At 39.4% G+C, this 22907-nt stretch overlaps 1 protein-coding gene and 1 long non-coding RNA gene across 2 annotated transcripts in view; one reads left to right on the forward strand and one right to left on the reverse strand.

Moving 5' to 3' along the window:
• The window catches only part of LOC134536776 (probable chitinase 10), a 108608-nt gene extending 85990 nt beyond the window's left edge, over positions 1–22618 (reverse strand). The window contains exons 1-6 of the mRNA XM_063376692.1: positions 22429–22618; positions 19777–19980; positions 17844–18130; positions 11036–11341; positions 10105–10228; positions 6291–6560 (exon numbers count right to left, since the gene is read on the reverse strand). Coding sequence (XP_063232762.1) covers positions 6291–6560; positions 10105–10228; positions 11036–11341; positions 17844–18130; positions 19777–19980; positions 22429–22555 — 1318 coding nt within the window. The 5' untranslated portion in view covers positions 22556–22618. The remainder of the gene's footprint in view (positions 1–6290; positions 6561–10104; positions 10229–11035; positions 11342–17843; positions 18131–19776; positions 19981–22428) is intronic.
• On the forward strand, positions 1270–9956 carry LOC134536778 (uncharacterized). Its single transcript, XR_010075876.1, has 2 exons — positions 1270–1566; positions 6274–9956. It is a non-coding gene; the product is annotated as an uncharacterized LOC134536778 (long non-coding RNA).
• Positions 22619–22907: the final 289 nt, after the last annotated feature.

Below are 22907 nucleotides of genomic sequence, written 5' to 3' on the forward strand. Positions count from 1 at the left end.
CTTCCTTCTGTACTGCATTTATAATTTCTTCTCTCTTTTTAAGAATCGTGAAGAGAGTAGACTTCGGAATGCCATATTTCTGTGCTATCTTCGTCTTGGAAATTGTTTTGTTATCCACTTGCTGGATAATCTCATAATTTTTCATTAGCGACAAACTGGCTCGCTTTATACTCATTTTCACAAATCCACGAGTCCGTGTAAATTGAAAAACGAGTCACAATCGTCAAACGGGACCGGGACCGGGACGGCAATAGACGCGCGCGCAGATGCTATCAGGTGATGCGCGCAGTTTACCGGTATTGGCTAGCTTGGACAGTCTAGAGGGGTGGTATCTATTTTTAGCCGTCTTTTGTATGCCTGCCTGCTTACAGTACAGCGCTCGCCAAGATAAACGTGAACACACAGCGCCCAACAAAGTGTAACAGACTTGTTTTTCAGCCGATTTTACTCAAATTTTCGACTTTATGTGCTCAAATTTTTCACGGTTTCTCAAAAAACGGTCGTATAAACGGAATGGACGCATCAGAGGGGGGTCGCATCGGCGGGATTTTACTGTATAGACACACACACAATAGCTGCCCGACCCAGCTTCGCAGGGTTGTTAAATCTCTTATTTACAGTTATAATAAATGAAATAAAATGAAAATTAATTAATTTTGACAAAAACTTAATACAATGCTTTGTAATGTACCGAAGAAAAAACGAATAGCACCAATGGTTTCCCGACTCTCGAGCACGCAACGTTGTCATGGAGACGAAGTACCCACTGTTTCCCGGGCTTAAACACCAATCAACATTGATAATCAGTTTATTATTAATTATAAATTATTAAGATCATTAATCAAAATAAAAACTATCCTATCCCTCAAGTTGGAAGAAATTACACATAAATGCCAATTTTCATCAAAATCAGTTGACATGGTGAAGAGTTCACTGGAAACAAATATCAGGACACTGGATTTATATATGGGTTATTCTCTGGAAGGTTCAATTTGGTGTCACTCTCTGGAATACCAAACAATTTGCATAAAACAATATTTTTTTTAAATTGTAAGTATGATTAAGTTTTTAAATAAACATATTGATGTAAAATTTTTGGTTACATTTTTATAATACTACTTAAATATTTAGCCTGCAATAGCTATACAGTCTCCTCCGTGGAAATCCCCAATCACATTTTATAAGACACTGGCCATTGTTACTCTTTAAAATCTTTTTTAATTTTTACTCTTGTTACAAAAAGTACTTAATTGTTAGAAGCATCACAAACTCATGGCTATGCGATTTAACTTTCAATGGGCAAATGTAATTGAATAACAATATTTTAAACATTGTCCATAATCTAAAGAATCTACCTCTATGGCCAAATAATAATGCACTAAAAATTATTTAAAAAGTACAGCAACTGTTATTTCTCCATGGAATTGGAGGGAAAGGAAGCCATTTTTATTGAGCTGTTTGTGTTGATGTTCTTATTTATATGTGGTGCTCTGATATTTATAACTGAGATATAAATTTGTGCTTCGTAAAGTTCTATTCAAATCCTCCGTGGTCATCATAAACAAGGTAGGGAACTCTTGTGTATTTGTGTTAAACTCAGTGTATAAATGTATATTGGTGTAGGTTAAGCAACTTAGTTGAAGAATTTCCTAACCTCAAAATTAAAATTATAAAAAATAAAAAACCTTACTTTTATCCCCTCCGTGGACATCCCCTTCGTGGACTATGTTGGTCCACGGAGGGGATACTTATTGTCCACGGAGGAGAATTTATGTTCTGCAAAGAATACATATATAAAAATATTAGCTTGATGTGCAGTCAACCTAACTGCTGAGATATTTTCTTGTTTTCAAGATGGCACCCACAAAAAAGAAGAAAAAGAACCAGTCAGATTCGCAGATTCAGAAAAGAAGAGCGCAGAAAAAACTTAGCATGAGACGATCGTGACAGAAGTTACTTGAAAAGTCTGTTTTGTATGAAGAGTCTAAGAGAAAAGAAAGAGAACGTTATCACCAGAGAACAGCATCTGGAAAAATAAAGACTATTGAAACAATGAGTGACCGTGAAAAAAGAGCAGCAAGAAAAATTTGGAAGGATAAAGCAAAAAGATATCGAAAACAAAAAAAAACAGCAGCAAAATATGGAGCAAAAAAACAGAAGAATGCACATCAACAAATAATCCTACCACACAGATTAATAGCAATTGTGATAAAAGGGAAAAACTTAAGTGTGGAACTGAAAGAGGAAGAAAAATGATTAGAAGAAATAGATACAAGCTACTAAAAAGATCAGGGTACTGGAAAATGAAAACAAAAAAACCAAGACAAGGTTAGAAAAGTACAAAAAAGACTAAGTAGGTTAAAAGAAAAAGCAGCAAATAGAAGACGATAGCCCAAGAAAGAGATCTCGAAAACTCCTAACAAGTCGAGACAAAAACAATGAAAATGTAGCATACAAAAAACTGCTGTTTGGAGAAGTTATTACGGTACCAAACAAATACAGCACAACTTTCAGAAACTTATGTCATCCAAAGTTAAAAGAGTCATGGTAAAAGTTTTAAGTAGAAAAATAGTTCAAAAATATAGGTACTTGAACTATTTGAGTACACTTACTTCAAAAAAAATGTTTCAGAGTGGTCAAGCCCATAAGAAAGTTTTGAAAGGAAGATTTATCTTGGAGAAGGTAAGATCTGACGTAACTACATTTTTAGAGACAGATAAAGCGAGTTGCTAGTGCTCAGGAAAGAAGGAAACTATAACCAGAAACAACATGGAGAAGCAAAAGCGTTTCTAAAATGACACACTTCAGAACCTGCACAAGATCTTCAAAGAAGAAAGTCCCAAGTATCAGAATTTGAGCTATCAGACGTTTTGCAGACTTAGACCTTTTTGGGTTGTGTTTCCAAAGGTATCTGAAAGAGAAACATGTTTATGCAAAACACACGAAAATATGGTTCTCTTAGTATGAAAGCTGAATTCTTTGAACCTTGTTGATGAAAAAACACCATTTGAAGTTCTTAGAACACTGTGCTGTGACCCACGAAATGAAGCATGCCTAGAACGACAGTGCAATGATTGTAAATCAAAATGTATACAGACTAAAGAAGATTCTGACGAAAGTCCCGTGTTTTTCCAGAAGTGGACCACAAAGAAAGACCCTGTACAGTTTAAAGATAAAATTAAATTGTGTTCTAAAACTGTGAAAGTTTTAGAAGAATGTTCTAAAACGCAGCTCATATGCATTTTCTCAAGAGAAATTGTACCTTTCATGGCACATGTGTCAAACATAAGCCACCAATATGAGGAAATTTCAAAACTCAAGAAAAATATTTTACAGAATGAAGTGTCGGTACATGTTGACTTTTCTGAAAACTATACCTGCAAATATTCAAAAGAAATCCAAGCAGCACATTTTGGGGGATCAAAACCCCAAGTGACTATCCATACATGTGCTCTGTACTGTCATACGGATGTTGCACCATCACCTCTCTGTTATAGAACAGTCAGCTTGTGCAACAGACATGATCCTGCAGCAATAGTTGCCCATTTACTGCCTATTATTCAGGATATAAAGTCACGTATACCTCAGTTGGAAAAGGCTCACTTCCTTAGTGATGGACTCTGTACCCAGTACAAAAACCGGAAAATGTTTCAGCTAATGGGTGGCTTTTTATCAAGAGAATTGAATGTGGCAGAAATTCACTGGCATTTCAGCGAAAGTGCTCATGGAAAGGGTGCTCCAGATGGAGTTGGGGCAGCTCTAAAAAGAACAGCTGATGGCTTGGTAGCACATCAAATTGATATTCCAGACTGTGACACGTTAGTTCCTTATCTACAAGACCATTGCAAGGGTATATCAGTGAAACAAATTCAGGAATCAGTCATAACCAGTATTGACAAGCACATACCAAATAATATTCAAGTGTTCAAAGGCACAATGAAGATACATGAAGTTGTATTCAAAAAGGGATCTCAAAGTCTGCATGTTAGACGACTATCATGCAATAGCTGTGAAGCTGGCCCATGTCATCATTATGGAATGGGACTGATAATTAATTATGCAATAGAAACAGGTAGCCAACTTCCGTTTTTGTTAAAATAAGTAATTTTTTTTTGTGTTGAAAATGAGAGTAAATCTATGATCTCATTACACCAATTTGCCAAAATTATTTTTTACTTAACTAACATTATGTACTTTCCTGACTTTAAATATACAAATTCACATTCTAAACATTAGGTAATGTGGCACTTGTATCCCTAATACATAATTGCATACTTTAATCTGTGACTTGGAAGTATTATCTCCCCTCCGTGGACATACATGTCCACTCCGTGGACATAGCATAAAGAATAACATTTAATATTGTAGTAAATAACTGTTGAAAAACTTGACCAGTTGCTTAGCAGAGTTTAGTTACTTCAATAAAAAATATGAGAGAATTTTTTTGCTTCAGTTTATAATTTTCTAGAAAAAAAATTTCTTCTTGATTTTCTACCTTTTTCAGAGAATGACCCATATATCACACACCCAAACACAGACACACATACATACATACAAATATACACACCTATATGTATCACAATTTTGTGGACACAAACAATTTTTTCACAAATCTCTTCCAAACACCGATACATTATATCTAGTAGGTAGTATAAAATCTTGGTCGAGTTCATTAATGGTCAATATCCAAACAAAAAAGTTAAAAATGGGGAAGGTTTTTTGGAAAAACAGAAAAATCGTTGTAACTCCCATAATATGGACGATATCACATCCGTTTGAAAATATTATAACTTGTAGGAGTGAAACCAAAATCTTTTGTCTGATTAAGTTTTTGATACGACCAACCAAAATGGAAAGAGGTGGGAAAAAACAATTGTTGGATGACAAAAAATTTTTTTAACTCCCTTAGTAGGTACACTATTAAGGAAAGAGGTGGGAAAAAACAATTGTTGGATAACAAAAAAAATTTTAACTCCCTTAGTAGGTACACTATCAAATCAGTTCAGATTGTTTGTAAATCTGATAATTTTTATCAAAAACTTTTATCTGAAACAATTTATGATAATACGAACCATTATTGCAAGGGGTTTAAAATACTCGGGGTTGGAATGAGAAAATAAATAAAACTTCCCTACCCAGTACTTTATTGAATCCATTCTTTCTTTCTTTCTTTTTTTTTTTTAACTATCTATATATTGACTAAAACATTTGTTAAAATAAATCATTGTTTACCCAACCAATACTGCAAGGAGTGGAAATAACAAGGTTTGAAAGTAAAAAAATAATCATCTTTTTTTAAAATAAGTATACTATGATATACATTATAATTTATTGTAAGAATCCTAAACTTCATCTTTATTGTAAGAATCCTAAACTTCATCTTTATTGTAAGAATCCTAAACTTCACCTAAAACTTTGGCTGAAACAATTTTTGGTTAAACGAATCACAACTATAAAAACATGAGTTGAAACTTTAAAAAAAATTCAAAAGTTTCTTAGTAACAAAATTGTTTGCATTTAAAAAATCTTCATATTATCCTAAACGTTGGTGCAAAGCAAATTTTTATACAACCACGTTGTTAGTGCAAGGGATGAAAAATAGTGTTTTAAGGTCAAAAAAATTAATTACCTTATTTGGTATATAAAATGAAATTCATTCTAAGCTATTTATTGCTGTGTTCTAAACTATTCAATGCTGTGTTCTAAACTATTCAATGCGGGATACATTTCGTTAAAAATATTTGTAATATTTTCGCTGCACGGAAAATGAGCAAATATTTAATCGATTATTTTGTAATATTGGAGAACATAAATCTGCTATGTACATTAAGTTCATTAAGTTCTTAAAATGTTCCAGAAGTTTATAGAAGTTTCCAAAATATTTCCAGAATAAATAGGTACTAATTCGAAATCTACCAACGCCTGCAGGCTGTGCCAAAAGGGATATTTTATCATGTTAGTTATTTTAGTTGTCACCATGTTCAAATGAAAGCCACTCGCTTTATGCCACTCACGTTGAACCAGAATAGTTAAACATCAAAGAACTGGAATCCAGCAAATCAAGAAGCCCCTCGCTGAGGGGCCCCACTTGGGCTTGCAAAATTGTTACTGTTAAACGGGTTTGATAAACATAAACGTCAAAACTATGTTTTGTGGACAAATTTCAGTATATTTTAAATGTTTTACTGCATGTTGCATGCATGTGGGCCAGAACATGGGTGACTTGTGTCGGTTGAAACCCACTAGCGCGGGCCGCCCCTGGGAATCCCACAGATTGGCGCGTGCCTCACCGGCGGAGGAGAGGAGGGGGCAGCCGGCCAGCTCGGGCCAGTCGCACATGCGCAGCTCGGCGTGGTAGTGCAGCCCCTCCGGGCACACGTAGGTGTGCTTCATGGACCACTCGCAGAGGTAGTAGACGGCGCAGTCCCGCGGGTCCCGGGCGAAGCCCTGGCCGGTGCAGTTGGGGTGGTCCTGCTCCACGGCCACCGGTGTGCCTGCCACCGGCGGCTGCAGCAGGACCGGCGCGGGGGCGCTGGTCTCCGGCGGGGCCTTCAGCCCCCCTGCGGCACAGGACAGGGCATTCATCTGCTTCAACAGCTATTCCCGTCAAACAGCATTTCTTGTTCTGTCACAAATACATTTAATCAGGGATGGGCTAATCAAATCTTTTCAATACTATCAAATCCTTAGTAATCAAAGGATTCGATATTCGAAGAAAAAGAGTCAAAGAAAAATATTAGAGGAAATAAAGTAAATTTAAAAATTCTCAACACTGATAACCTATTAAGTTTTACTATGTCAAGTTTTTTTTTCTCTTCATATCTATTGTTTTACCCTTCCCCAACATATTGTACTTTTAACATGTGAAATATAAATAAAAATTTACAATCTTGTATTGACTCTGGAAACTTAGTTCATGTAACACACTTTTAAAGGGTTGACTGTCTCAACACCACAGTTTTGATATGTTTTATTTCTTGTATCTTGTTGGGATTCTAGGGGTACATTTGAGGTACTCTTTGGGATTCTAATACGAGATTAGGACTTGAGAAAATTGGGTTATGAATCATCGTATTATTCAACAAATATTTACTGAGAGGAAATATATTGTCATCCATCATGTGCACCGCTGTGTCACGGATACCCTAAGACCGGGGACGGGGGCCTACGTTATCAGCCGCCAAGCACGGTGATACCCGTGGGGCAGGCAGGTCATGGCAAGCGCACATGGCAGCCAGTGTGTTCCGAGCTCGCCTTCCAGCCACACACACCTGCCTGAAACCCTCTGTGAGGAACAAGCCCCTGTCTGTGGTGCCCGGGACATTATCTTCTAGTCTGAGGCACGTCAATATGATGGGTGTGAAATGCCACACAAGTATTTTTAATTATCACCACTTCCGCAACTTTTTACACCCATTATACTACGCTTAGTAAATATCATTGAAAATATTTGTAGCAGAACAACAATTGCAAGAGATATTTTGTGTCAGATTTACTGAAATGGCCTTTAACTAAAAGTAACAACAAGAGAATTAAAAAAAAAAAAGGCCTGCCAGACTAAGCCTTAAGGTGACGGGACATCCAAGATGATTTTGAAAAATTTATCATTTCCGTACCATGTACACTATCAAAATTGTTCTGATTTATTTTAAAACCTTGAATTTAGGGTTGTGCGATTCCATGATTTTCAGTTCGATTCGATTCCGATTCGATTCTCATCACAAGAGTTGAAATTCGATTCCGATTTCGATTCTTTGGGTAACTTTATCTACATAGTCATTAGTCTGGTAGGACTAACTAAAAAAAAATTGCATTTATTTTGAACCATATGTATTTAACTTAAATGAATAAGAAATACAATTCTGGAAGATGACTGCGGCCCTTAAACTTGCCACAATTTTCATCCATTACTTATTTAATCACTTCACCACTGTTTAAAGATGTCAAATGTTACCAACGGTAAAGTCAGCTGCCTCACTGGAGTCCGAGATAGTGCGATGCGTGCTGCGCTAAGAAGTATAATTTATTAATTAACCTACATTTGCACATATGACGTATTAAGCATGGCCTAGCCAGTAGGTTTATTTAAATTAAAACCAATAAGTAACATATATTTCTTTGTTTTTTTCAACAAGATCTGTTCCCCTAAAAACGGAAAAAATACGTAAATATTATTAATTTATTAACTTCACGAAGTTAAACCACACAACAATGATCAGCTTTAATTAAGTTTTGTAAAAGGCAAAAGCATAAACAGTAAACAGTACTTCGATACTGACAGAATGTTACGATTCAGTGATTCGATTCCTTTGTGTCTCGGCACGCGCGATCAATGATAAATGGTGGCCTGTCACGGTAGCCTACAACTCACGTAGTTTCGGTTCCCTACCACGTTCGTGCAACTTCGGATTTCTCTCAAAAATTGAAATTAAAAAAAATCGAAGGGTTGGGTTAGGTTAGGTCAGTCACAACATGCTTTTTTTCATTGGAAACTTCTGATTTAGCGGCTGAAGTGGCGTTAAACCCAAAATGCAAAACTTCGGAAATCTTCGGAAATTCTTGCAGGGAACCGAAACTATGTGAGTTGTAGGCTTCCCGGCGTGTCAACGGGTCTATACGTCCGGCACCGCTAAAATATTTTTATGTCGTGAATGTTTTAATGTTGGTTATTCTGTTAACAGAAGACTGTCACAGAATGGCGATCTTTGTAAATGTATGGTTGAACAAGGAACTATTTTAACTGTTAACAGAAAATTGTGCGTTGATGGTTGTAAAATTCATTTTTAATATGTGTTATTTATTTTTCAAAACAAATAAACCAACAATATTTTTTTCCCGTGCAACGTGAGAAATGGTCATGAGTAATATGCCGTAAGTAGGCAGAAATAAAAATGTTTGAGCAGATGGTTAAACTATTTCATAAAGAAGCAGTTTTCGTAAGGTATTTATCTTTGCAAGCCTAAACATTTAGTGGTTCTGAACGTGTAAATTATATCATACACGATCTTTGAAAAGAATTTAATGTTCGGCCTAACCTATATTTCATAACGTTATGAAATTTGCTTGAGTGAAAGTGCGCGGCAATTATACGAGTTACATTAATGATAATTGATGAATAAATTTATTTCTAGCAATCAGTTGAACGGTAACCGTCAATTTCTTCGATTTTTTTACTTTTGAAAAAATTGCCAGAATTTTTCGATTCCAAATTTTAGTTTCGGTTCCGGGTTCAAATAGTTGAGGAATCGAATCGAAGTTGAAATTATCGAGTACCCGCACATCCCTACTTGAATTATTATCTACAACTTTTGTCTGAAATAATTTTTTATACAACCTACCATGACTGCCATGACCTGAGATTATTTAGGTCACTTGCTTACATCACACTGACAAGCCTGTAATAGCTCAGACATAACAACACTACATCATGCCAGTCAGCCAATCCAACTTCCGACCCCCGAAGATGACACGAGAACATAACACCACAAACCAATGTGTGGGGTGCAACTGAATTGAAATCATTTGGTGAGTCATAGTAACTTCAGTTTCTGGTCTTGCAATACTAACTGGCCCGGCTGGCAAATAATGGATAGGCGGCATCCTGGCAGGGCTGGAGTTCCATCGTAGCAGCCGACGAGGGAGGGCGTATTGACTGTTAGTTTTAAGAATTCAAAGGAAACTGATGCCACGACCTGAAGAGGAGTGAAGAGTGAAAAATACTGCGTACTTCGTAGGAATAAACTCTGCACAGATATGAAAAAAATATTTCTTAATACTTACTTAATAAAAATAGTCTCATTTTGATTGACACATAGACGATAAAATAATTTGTAGATAGCATGTCTAGAAAAGAACTACTCAAAAAAATAAAAATAACTCGCCATATTTTTGAGTGTTTGAAAATAACGTAAAATATGTAAATAATACGAGATGCAAAATAAATTTTTTACAATCAATTCAGTATTTTGGTTTTTCAACACATAATGTTGTTCCTTAATAATAAGTTATGCTCTTCAAGTGGAAGTATTGCCTCAGGATGAAAATGCAGTGATCCACCGTGGCCCAGCCTTCTCGCAGTGCCGACGCACACGGGTCGTCACTCACCGAGCAGGGACTTCCTGACGACAGACAGCAAGGGCCACTTGTCGCCGTACACCCCGTGGAAGTCATCCAGGTCGGTCGCCCAGATCATGGCTCCGCCCAGCTGGTTCTTCCTGATGTACGACATCTGTGGAGAACACGCGCTGGCTTTCATTCGCATGCTCGCTCTCATTTCACAAGGGACTATGAAGCCTATAACAGGGTACAACGTGTTAGTAATCATGCGTGAAAGTCTCGTCCACAGTGCGGTCACTGGAGGCGATGAGGGATGGGGCAGTAACGGGATGAATGGTTGGGAGGAACAGGACTGGAAATGAGAAACCACAGCCCGCCATGTCCCCACTTGCGATAACTCCGGGTCAGACCCCGCCAGGAATCCAACCCTGCTCGTCTGGCGATCACCGCGGGCCCAATACATAGGGAATCGGAAAAATTTTCTCAAAGGCTTACTAATGTCATCTGGCAGGCTTCGTGGTAGAATGCTTAAAAGTTTACCTAATAAGAGATAATCCAACAAGTCGGAAAGCAAGTTATCACAATTTATTCAGTAACTCCTGCAGGAAATAGAGCCCGTGGCTTCTCTGCCATGGGTGAGCTACCAAACCTGAAAAGGGACTAGATACATCTTCAAGTTCGAAAATTCAAAGAATGTCATTAAGTTAGTAAGTACAAATAAATTGTAACTAAATGTGAGGATAAAAAATATTGAAAATGTCAATAAGGTGTATTCCTTGATGAATCATATACTTTTTTACTATCTCCTTCTTAAATTAAACATACATTAATAAACAGCATTTTTAAAAATAAAACCACAAAGTCTTATAACTGAAAAATATACACAGATACTGACGAAGTATTTCTGAACCTACTGTAACATTCTTGTGCACGAGCACCGAGAGGTGAATCCCTCGCTTCAACTGTGACCGCCACGCACCTTCGTGGCGATGCTGCGCGGGTTGTCGTAGCCGACCCACTGGTCGCCGTTGACGATGTAGGGGCTGTCCGCGTCGTCGGCGAACTCCTTCCACCGAGGGTCCTCCAGCAGCTCCAGGATCTCGAAGTAGGCGAGGAAGCCCTGCTCCTGGGTGTAGCGACCCTCGCGGCCGAACCCCTTCACCGGCGCGTTGGGGCGCGACAGCGACGCGTTCAGCAGGGTGAAGGTGCGGCCGTAGAAGGGCGTGCCCACCACGATCTTCTCCCTGGGCGCGCCTTTCTTCATCCAGTACCTCACCGCGTAGTCCTGGACCAAGGTCATCACAGACCACGAGATGAGAATGAAGTATTGACAATATGAATGGTTGGAGAAACAGCTCACGTTTCCTATTTGCGAAAAATCTGGGAATCGAACCCGGATCACCTTGGTGGGAGGCCACAGCTGTAGTGAACTGACCATCAGGCTCGTCCGCAGATAGGGACAGGCGGGTGCTTACTCGCCAAAAATAAATACTACGAAACTGTTATTAGTTTCAATAAACCAACAAAATAGCGCACTGCTAAACATGTTTTTTTTTCTGGTGCATTGCTTCCCCAGGTGGGTAAAAGAATGCAGGACCAAGCAAAAACACACTATCAAGTAGGGATGGGTAGTTCGCGAACTACCAGTTCATTTTGAACTGTTCTGACGAACGAACTAGGTGACTAGTTCGCTGTTACCAAAAACAATCGTTCTTTCGTTCTTTGCGTGTTTCTCGTCTCCTACTCTGTTTGGTACTTACTGCGCATGCGCGAAAGATCGTCTCCTACTCTGTTTGGTCCTTACTGCGCATGCGCGAAAGTTCCCCCCCCCCCCCCCCCCCCCTCGCTTCCACCATCACCCAATATGCCACGTCTTTCTTTCTGCCCTCTCTTACGTTTGTCGTTTGTTCTTTATTTGGTCTCTTCCCCCCCCCCCCCCCCAAATCCTTTTATCGACAGTCACTGTCCATATTATTTTACTTTTATTTCCCCATCGCTTCGTCAGTTCCAAGTACTGATCTGAACTACGAAGACCGAAGAGAAAGGGAGTACATATACAAACTGAACTAGCTAGTTCAAAGACCCAGATAGTTCACACAGTAAGTTTGTTTAATTGCGTAGTTAGGCTGTCGGTCATTATTTTCGCTTCGTTCTTTCTTGCGAAATGATGTATCGTTTGACGATCGCAACTCTTAATTTTTATCTAATATTCTTTAGACATTTACATTACATATTGGCATTAAAAAACGTGTCACGTAAATAAGTGTAATTACGTTAAATTTCAGATAGCCTATACAATCTGAAATTAAACTTTAATTACACATAGACCACACATTACAAAACTACAATAAAATATATAGAAACATAATAAAACTTACCTAATACGAAAAAAATCAGCTTAGGTTGTCACAGATGAGAAAACACTATATCATTATTTTGTTTTGTACACATGTGAAAATAAGCACTTAACTTGCAGAAAATAAATTAATACACATTCAAAAATGTTTCACATAACTAATACTGTTTTGAAGACACTTTGTAGTCTATTTCATATTGCTGTAAAGGAACACAAGTTGCGAGGTTTTTGAAGATGACAACCTGTTTCTTTTTTCAGTGAGGATTTGTCCAGCTTTGGAAAATATTCTTTCGCAGGGTACAGATGTTGGTACAATACAAAGCCGTCTTTGGACGAGTGTGTACAGGCGAGGGTATACATACCTCCTCTCTTGCCACCAATCTAAAGGATTTTCGAGCCTGTTAAGTAGCGGCTCTTGTATGTACTTGTCGGCTTCGACGATTCCAGCAGCGGTCGGGTTTTTTGGTGAAAGGTTCTTCACTGTTGTGTCGAAACTTCTCCACAATGATGACTGTGAAGTTGTTGTAGCTCTAGCAGCAGACGACTCGACGTCACTTTCAATTTCAACAGGACCTCTTATCGCACATACTTTCTTGCGTAGTAGCGCATATGCTTCTTCGTACTTCTTGTCTTGTATGAAACCGTACTTCTTAAACCTGGGATCCAGAAGAGTTGTTTGACAATACAATTCATTTGATTCATAGTCATTCAGACGTTTATTCAGGTTATCCATTAATTTAGTGCACATGCTTGTTATTTCCTTTGGGACTGGCTGCCTATCAGCAGAACATTCTTGAACATGGTTGTACATTGATTTGTAAAATATTATTATTTTGGACGTCAAAACAGTCTTTTCGGCACTAACTTCCCCAGTTACTTCGTTGAAAATTTGCAAAATATCAGTCGCTCTCTGTAAGATGTCCCAGTCAGTCGTTGTTACAACATTCATTTCGGGCTGAATAATGGCTAGTGTGGCTATAACAGCATCTTTTATTTTCAGCAGTCGTGAAATCATCTCATATGTTGAATTCCACCGGGTGATTACATCTTGAATTAGTTTCAGGGGTGGCAATTCCATTTGTTCCTGTGTTGATTTTAGTTTTGACAGAGCACTAGAGCTCCTTTTAAAATACTCAACAATACTTTTCACTTTAGCAATGGTTGCGTCAATTTCTTGCAAAGATGACTGCACAATTAGGTTGACAGTATGGGCAAAACATGACAAATGTCTCCAATTGCTTAACTTAATCGCAGCCACGATGTTCGGTGCATTGTCTGTTACAACAACGACAATTTTATCGTTGATTTCCCACTCATTAACCAGAGTTTTCAGGAATGAACTTAGATTGGCTGCTGTGTGCCTCTCATTAAATGAAATACAATCCAGCAAATGTGAACTTAGATTCGTTTCACCATCGATGAAATGGGCAGTGACAGCTACGAAACTTTCATTGTTAAGGGAAGTCCAACTGTCTGTTGTCAGGCACACAGCATTGGCATTTTTTAATTTTTGCTGCACCTTTTCCCTCACTGAAAAATATATTTTCGGAATAAGGCTCTGGGAAACAGTTTTTCGCGTCGGCAACTGATAGCCAGGAGAAAGCATTTGTACAAATTTTATGAATTCTTCCTCTTCTACAATGCTGAATGGGTGATATCCTTTCACTACCATTTTTGTAAGCTGCTCATCAAATTGCATGGATTTTTTTAACGCGAGAGGCTTGCTAATGGTCATGAATTCGCCGATTCTTGTTTGGTTTTGACGTGCTGAACAAATTGTTGTTGCAGGTTGTGAAGTAGGTGGCAATGCTACAGCAGATTGTGAAGTGGTCGGAATTACAACTACATTATTTTCACATCGTGTAGAAACATCGTCACATCTCTGTTCTTCAATAAGTGTGTTTGCTGGCCCACTCACAAACTCTCTTCTAACAAAGTTTATTGTAGGATGTTTGGTTTTTAAATGCCTACGTAAATTTCCAATGCTTTCAGACACAAAGCTAATATCTCGTGAACAGTAACAACACTTCGCTTTCTGTTTACCTGGCAGTTCATTGTAATGATTCCAGATATCACTCGTTCTACGAGGTGACATTTTCCGAGACGAATGTATAACACCACTTAACTGTAACGCGAACCCGTCACTTTGATACTACCGAAATGTATTCATTTCGCGGTAGTCTTTTGTAGTTTTCAAACGAACTAGTTTGGAAGAGCGCTCTCGCAGAGGAACTACGGGCACTAGATCCCTATGTAGTTTTCGAACTGTAATGTTGCAGAACCCTGCCCTCCTAATTAAATAATTTTTCTTTTAAACTATTTTTATGCATGTAAATATTTCTTAAAAAGTCTTTCTAATGATATTTTACCGTTTGTTATATATTTTAGGGTTGATATTTTTCACTTGCTATGTTTTTAAGAAGGTATTTATTATTTTATTAGACATTTTCTATCATTAGTAATTTTTATGTAATTATTCACAAATGAGCCGCTGTTCTAGATTTTTGCCTGTTTAGGCCTACTTTTTCAGGTTTTTTCTCAATAAGTTTAATTTTGTAAAGTAATTCGTATTATAATTGCTGTTCTTAATTTTTATTTAACGTGTTGTAATATAATTATAAATCACGGGACTGTGTCTGGGCTGGTGTGATGGTTAGAAAGAGAGGCAAGAGGCCTGTAAGTGTGTGTGAGAAAGGAACAGTGCTTCCCCGCCAACCGAGATAAAGACGGTAATTCCCCCCCTGTATGGGAACCGGGTGATAACTGCTCTCTCACGGTGTGAGAGAGAGAACGAGAATGGAAGTCCCCGATTTCGATGTGAAATTGAAAAGAGACAGATCAGGGGAAGCCCAGATTTCTGTGTGTACAAGATTTTTTCATGTGTTGTAACTTGTTCTATGATTGGCTTGTATCTGTAAGAGTGAATGAAGCGTGCGTGTGATTGGTCGGTGAGGTCATGTGACGTCTACTCCCTTCGTGGAGGAGACGAGTTCATGAGATCACCAGTCGTCTGTCGAACGCTGGACGAGTTGGTCGCGTTCGATGGCTTCTCGATAAATTATAATGTAATTTACGAAGAGATAATTTCACGTTGGTGGTCGGAGCCAAGCCTATATTTAAATCAACCTAATTTTCTTTTTTTTCGTTTTGGATATAACTTAATTAGAAATTGCGGCCACCTTCGTAGGCATGTTGGCTCGGGGCGGAATTCGTTTTCGCTGGGTGCGGTTCTCTTCGAGGTCGTCCCATTTTTTTATACTTGCAGTAAAACATTACTGAAGGACTCAATCTACGCGATTATTTTCCGGTAATTTCTCGTCATGCGAGCTACCAGCAGTTGTTCGACGGGCAGATGTATGTGGACTGAATGAGTAACTTCTTTTGAAAGTGTTTGGAATCGTCTGTGCAACATTCTATTAAAATAAAATAAAAACATCAAAATTTGCAATCGGCGTTGAACTGTTTATTTTGTCTATAACGAACCGTTATAGAACGAACTAGTTCGGAAGAGCGCTCTCACAGAGGAACTACGGGAACTAGATCCCTAGTTCCGAGGAGTCTGCGCATGTGCAGGTCCCAAGGTCAGCAGCGGATCACGTGACGAGAGCGTTGAGCGTTGAGCCCGGCTACTTGGCTGTAGAGGTGTAAATGTAACGAAAAAAAGCGTACCCGTATGTATTCGTTACTATAATAATTAGTACTCGTTACTATCGTATCGTTACATTACTCGTTACTTCTGATACCGCATAACATGCTATGTTATGTTGCAGCATCGAATCAAGTCGTATTTCGTACGCGTACAGTATGATGTCGCGTAAATAATAATGAATAGAATATAAACAATTAACAATATTTGATAATTAACAGTTTATGTTAACCAAGAAACAATTAAATCTTAGAGCGGTTTTATTATATTATCTCTTTTAAGATAAAAACCAAAAAAACGTGAAATTACGCGATAATAAAAAACAAAAACATAAATATTTCTAATTTGTAAAAAATACTTTCTTATAAACAGTAAAAAACTTGGATGACGAATTTCCAAATTATACTTTACTTAATAAACAAACATCGTTCTTTGTAACGTAAATTCATCGAATATGCGCGCGCATGCGTAAAACATACGAACAATGCGAGTAACGAAATCCAGCCGTGTGTAACATTTCGTTACTCATTACTGGATGTCGTACCCGTTACTCAGTACCGAATACATACGGTTTGTTACAGCTCTACTCGGCTGTCTGGTAGTTGGCAGTCCTAGTTGTAGTTACGTACTCGAACCGATCCAAGAAATGAATGGCCTTTACGCTAGAATTATAGTCTATAATGTTACAAATCATTTCAGTGAACAATGAAAGTAGTAGACTTTAAATCCATTCTCTGTCGAAGACCGATGACTTATATAAGAAGTGTGTGAAAGAAAAACAATATGATAATCGTTCATTTGTAATGAGAGATATTGTTTACAAGCATCGGATTACTGTGTGCCTTTTATTAATAGAAAAAGAAATGCCCATAAAACAAAAAGTCTGTAACGATTGTGTTGGTGTCATGTATGGAATATTTTGTTTAAATATTGTAAACCGCGATACAGTCCGCGACCGATGTAGTTCAATAGAACGGTTCCTAAAGAACTAGTCTTTGAAGTGACTAGTTCCGAACAAACTAGTTCTTTCCAAAGAACTATATTTCCCATCCCTACTATCAAGCTAACAAGCAGAAAGCTACAACTGCACTTTATATTAAGAAACATGCAAAGCGAAATAAGGAAACGAATCTTCTGGGTTTTTGGGATCAAGCACAGTAGTCAACAAAACATGATACACTATTGAAACCATGGTGGTTAAGAAGTAAGGGAGTTGGAGTTGGTGTGTATAATCTTACAGTCAAAATGAGAACATCAGCCCCCCCCCCCCCCCTCCCTGGGTTCCCTATCAGCATAGCAAAACCATTTTTGGTCATAATGACGAGTCAAACATTATTTCTTGCAGATGTGTTGGTTTCGTGTTTTTTATACTACATGATGGCATCTTTACGATTCTTCCTAGCGAGAGTTCTTTTCAAACCGTTAAAACAACTGAATAGCACCACATTAGCCTTTTTACAGCTATAATTTGTTACAGTATCCAATTGATAACCCAGTGACTTCAAACTTCAGAACAAACAAACACCCACTCCACAGACTTATATCTCCATCAGTAGCGGATCCAGAGGGTTGGGGGGAGGGGGGCGCTAAGGGGCTCAAGCCCCCTCCAAAAACATCTGGGTCCACTATTGTTTTAGTGTTTGCCTTGATGCAGCCTAGCCTCAGCTGGGTCAAGCCCCTCCCAAACCGAAATCCTAGATCCGCCATTGACCTCCGTGCTTGAAACAACGAGGGAACCGGGTGAACTTCAGACAGGGCGGTACGACGGCGACCGAGGACACGCACCACGTTGTAGAAGACGTTGAGGCCGGTGTCGTGGCGACGCGGCACGAGCGGGGCGTGGTGGTCGGCGGAGCTGTCCCGCTCGGCGTGCAGGTCGAACGCCATGAGGTTGACGAAGTCCAGGTGCTTGAGGAGGCGCGGCACGTCGTAGCCGTCCTCCAGGCGGAACCTGGATGGCGACACGGAGGCGGTCAGCAGCCAGCCGCGCGCCGCAAACACCTCGGACAACTCCTCCACCAGCAGCGCGAAGTGCTCCTTGTCGGTGGGCCGGCCGCCCAGGTCTGCCGCGCCTGCGGGCCCAGGTACGTGGATGAGCCGACGCACTTCGATTACAACAGTCAATGTATTCTGATCTATTCCAACCAGGTGATGGGCCTGTGGTACACCCTGTGCGTAGGATTAATTAATTTGAAACCTAAATTATAAACATAACAAAAATTGAGATAATTATGATGTGAATTTCAGTAATAATAATTTAAGAAGATAAATCAATTTTTGAAACATATTTTTTTACGTGCATGCTCTGATGAGTCACTACCTCGACTTACACTACCCAGTTATAAACACGTTTAACTTTGAAACCTGACCTAAGTTAATTATTCTGTTGAATAATACCCACTAAAAGGTATAAGTTTTGAATTTATACAAATACGTTCCTATGTAATATAATATTTATTAAATATTGTCGTAGGGGGGGATTTTTCGGATGGATGAAACTGAGTAATTTGGGCGCCACCACGTGGAAGGGCACGTGGACCCGGCTACGAACTCTCGGCTCAGGGTCGTGACGTGACCCGTGTGGGGCTAGGCTAATCTCCCCCCTCGTGCGTCATGTTCGTGGGCTCTTGAGGCGTCCCACACGCCTCGGAACTCAGGGAGTTATACACGTGACTACTGAACCACACATTCTGAGCTAGTGATTTTATTACCAGCGAACTTACACAGGTGAATTATTACAAGGCACGTTACAAAAATGTTAAAAGAGTTTTACGTAAAGTACTAAAAAACACAGTTGCGGGTGTTAACCAGTTTATAAGCTGACCAGGTCACCGCGTGGCCTGGCCTCGAGAGTCAATCACGTATTACGCGTACGAAATATCCATAAACGGAAAACTAATATTTATGCGAAAGAGTCAACCACCTGGAGCAAGCCTCGAAGAAGTTAAAAGGTTTTAGATTTATTTAAAGATACGAAGGAAACTAATGGATTGGTGAACAAAAGAGATGAAGTCGACGAGGTGCGCGGGGCCCCTCCTACTCCAGGCGGCGAACGGAAACAGACTGACGAGACCAGGGCATCATGGCCGCCGGGAAGGGTTTAGTTCCCGCTTTGTTACCGGGCAGCCGTCCGGCAACATACTTAATCAAACAAATATTATTTAAAAAACAAACATAATTTAAGTAAACTTATTTATAATTAACAACCTTTAGTTATGGTGTTATTTCTTATTAAAGTTTAAAAACTATTGGCGGGTAGTTCCGCGGATGCGCGGATGCCCGCATGGGGCGCTGCGCCGTCCTTACTTACTAAAACTTGAGGCGTGACAATTAGGGATATTTTATTACATAAAAAGGTTTATACATTATGTTTATTTTAATAAAAGAAAGGGGTCGTCGCACCGACTCTAGCACCGCCTCTTGCCAGGCGCCCAACACACACACACACACACACACACACACACGCACGGGGCGGGAGGTTTGAATAAAGGGTGGTGGTGGGAGGAGAGGGCTGTCGACGGCGTGAGGCACATCAGGCTTCGGGAGGGCGTAGCCCCGGTCGACGTCAATATGTATATTAATATAATATGATTTATTTAATATATGATAATATATTTATATAATGTTCTGTATTATTTTGGAGGGGGGGGGGGGATTTTTCAAACTCACAAACAAAAGGAGATGATCGTAAAGCAAAAAGCGGGCAGGGGTGACTCACCAGGGTACTCCCAGTCCAGGTCGAGGCCGTCGAAGCCGTGCCGGTCCAGGAACTGGATGACGGAGCGGATGAACTCGCGGCGGTTGTAGGCGCTGCCGGCCATCTGGGAGAACTTGCGGGTGCCCTCGACCCAGCCGCCGATAGAGATCATCACCTTCAGGTCCGGGTTGGCCTGCTTCATGCCCAGCAGCAGCCTGTAGCCGCCTGCGGGCGTGGTCAGGACCGACGTTGCATTTCTCACGCCCTTTCACTCGCTCTTTAAGTTGTTCATAATGACATTGGACATACTCATTGCAATTTTGCACTGCTTTGTCATGGGGAAAGAAATTCATATTGCAAAATAATAATTAAAAATTGGTTGCCTGTAAAGTCAGTTTACAGACGATAGTTTAACGTGGCAACGTCATAAAAAACATTGATGAAATGATTGCATACTTTTATGAATAAAATTGAATCATTTTTATTTAATTATTACTATTTTGTATGGATACAAAGAAGGAGTGAAATGAAATCTACAATTTAATTGATAAATTTTACTTTTATTTGCACTCATTAATTCAAATATGTTTATTACTTTAATGAACAGATTATTTTAACTATAACTTTTATACATGTTTGCAATTTAACTTCTTCCAATCTGTGTTATTCTGTTAAGGATAGGACGATGACAGGAAAAGTAGGAAACGAATGGGAGTGTTTCAAGTTTAATGTGCCTCGAAAAAGTCAAATCCATGGTTGTTCCAATCGAGTGGAAGAGAGATAGATGCGGCGCAAGCGTACAATGAGAGTAACGGGACACAGCGTAACGGGACAATGTGCGTTACGGGACACTTTTTCGTGCGTGCAGCCGGCGTTCATCGATTTATTAGACGTTGTCACGTCAAAAATAAAAACATAAACCCACAGAGAACAAGCCTAAATCGGCTTATGTCGAATAGATGAACACAATGATGAACTTAAACAGGCTTTATGGACAACACATGACAACAAGCACAGACGAACACGTTCAACAATAAATATCAGACAGCAAAAGAATCTCGTGGAAGGAACTGAGTCATGACAAAAAAATAATAACAGCACAGACTAACACAGTGGGCTAACAACAAAACACATCGACACAGCAAAGATGAACAAAGTAGGTTTCTTATGACAAAACAGCTACGACCATGTCCGCTGCATAATTTTGTGTTTTGTAGCCATTGGTGGCTTTAGACTTTGCAGGGCCCTGGGTCGTGTCTTTTACTTTTTAGAGGACATAATATTTGCAGATGAGTCTTACCGAGGGGTCTGGGGGTATGGAAGAGGCCCCTATAAAAAATAAACTCTTTAAAATAATGTTTTTAAGATGTTAAAAATACAACAAACATGTAATGGGAACAAAAAAAAATTAAGCATTATTAAAATTAAAATAAATTATGTGTAATGCTTTATAGTGAATAAATATTACAATTGAATGACAAACATTTTACATGACAGATGCCTCAGTAGTAAAAGGTATGGGTTGGGGTTATGCCCAGTTTGGTCTGGCTTGGAGCCTACCTATGACTGTAGCAAGTTGTATCCCAACAAGGTAGTGCTTATTCGCTACCTTACCCAAATGTCTTGGAATACCGCCCTAACTGGTCAGTTTATTTTTCTTTCATTGAATTTCCTATATTATTTTAATTTTTTTTAAGTTATTAAACGGTTCAACTCAGAAAATAGAAACTCAAAATATATAACTATTTAAATGTACTTCCATATACACACAAAGGCCAGCTATCCATCTTTCTATATAAATAAAAATAGGTATATATATAAAAAAAAAAAATTCCATTCCCACCCTTATCTTCAACCAGTCCTTTTAAGAAAGGGCTGTAACCCCTCAATGATATAAAACAAATAGATCACATTTCATCATCTACCATCAGTAACAGAGGTCACCCATAAGCGTTCCTTTACATCCTCACTAACGGCAGTCTCCAAATAATTTTCTACTGACTGACCTCCATAGCGCAGTTGGATACATGCTGGCATACTGTACAAGGGGTTTGTGTTCGAAGTCCCAGGTAAAACACTGATGTAAAATTTGAAACATTTAAATATATTATAAAACTGCCAAAGTCAATAAAACAGCCAAATTAAACAAATTAATAAAAAAAAGTTACATTGGCTAAGTACAGTCTTTTAAAGGGCGTGTTTGAGATTAGAGATTAAAGATTTTGATGGATTTTCAAATGAAAATATAGTTTTAAAGGGAACACCATATACCCGTGAAACTTGAAGAATGCTAGAAAACAGGAGCCACTGTACTAAAATTGAAACTGTTTGCAATGATAAACTCAGAGAGAACTGAAAACACCGGCAGCTCAGTAATGCCACCTGACGGCTAAAGTTAACAGCAGGAATCTATATGAAAAATTCTGGACGCGAGCAGCTCTATCGTCGCCGGATTACAGCACGTCAGAACCACAGGAGGTCTGTAAATGTAAGATGGCGGCAGTGGGGGCTCCAGGATTTTGGTTTGGGAGGGGCTTGACCCAGCTGAGGCTAGGCTTTATCAAGGCAAACACTACAACAATAGTGGACCCAGATGCTTTTGGAGGGGGCTTGAGCCCCTTAGCCCCCCCCTCCCCTCTGGATCCGCTACTGGATGGCGGGGACGGGCCGTACCTTTGGTGATGTCGTACTCGTCGTCTTGCGGGATGATGACGTAGTAGTGGGGGTCGAGGGTGGCGAAGGCATAGATGAGGTGCGTGCAGGAGTTGGGGTCCAGGTCGCGGGCGGGCGAGAACCTCATGGGCTCCTTGCGGTATACGCTCCAGCCCTCCACGAAGCACACCACCTTGAACTTCTGGGCACCTGCCGCGCCGATGCTTCCGTCAACACTCAACGTGGACCAGTTGGGAACAATCTTGTAATATATCAGTGAAGGTGGTACGTTATAAGCAGGGCCGTTGCAAGGTAAATTGGCGCCCTAGGCGAAAAACCTTGATGCCCCCCCCCCCCCCCCCCCCCCGGCCGGACTCACCAAAAAAAATTTCCCTTGCCTCAAAATACATCACGTAAGCCTAAGATTTTGTCAACAATCAGATGTAAGTAGGCTTGGTTTTTTTTACTTTTTTACTTATTACAAATCATAAACAAGTCAC

Source organism: Bacillus rossius, chromosome 11 (assembly GCF_032445375.1).
Source record: "Bacillus rossius redtenbacheri isolate Brsri chromosome 11, Brsri_v3, whole genome shotgun sequence".
Taxonomy (NCBI): Eukaryota; Metazoa; Arthropoda; class Insecta; order Phasmatodea; family Bacillidae; genus Bacillus; species Bacillus rossius.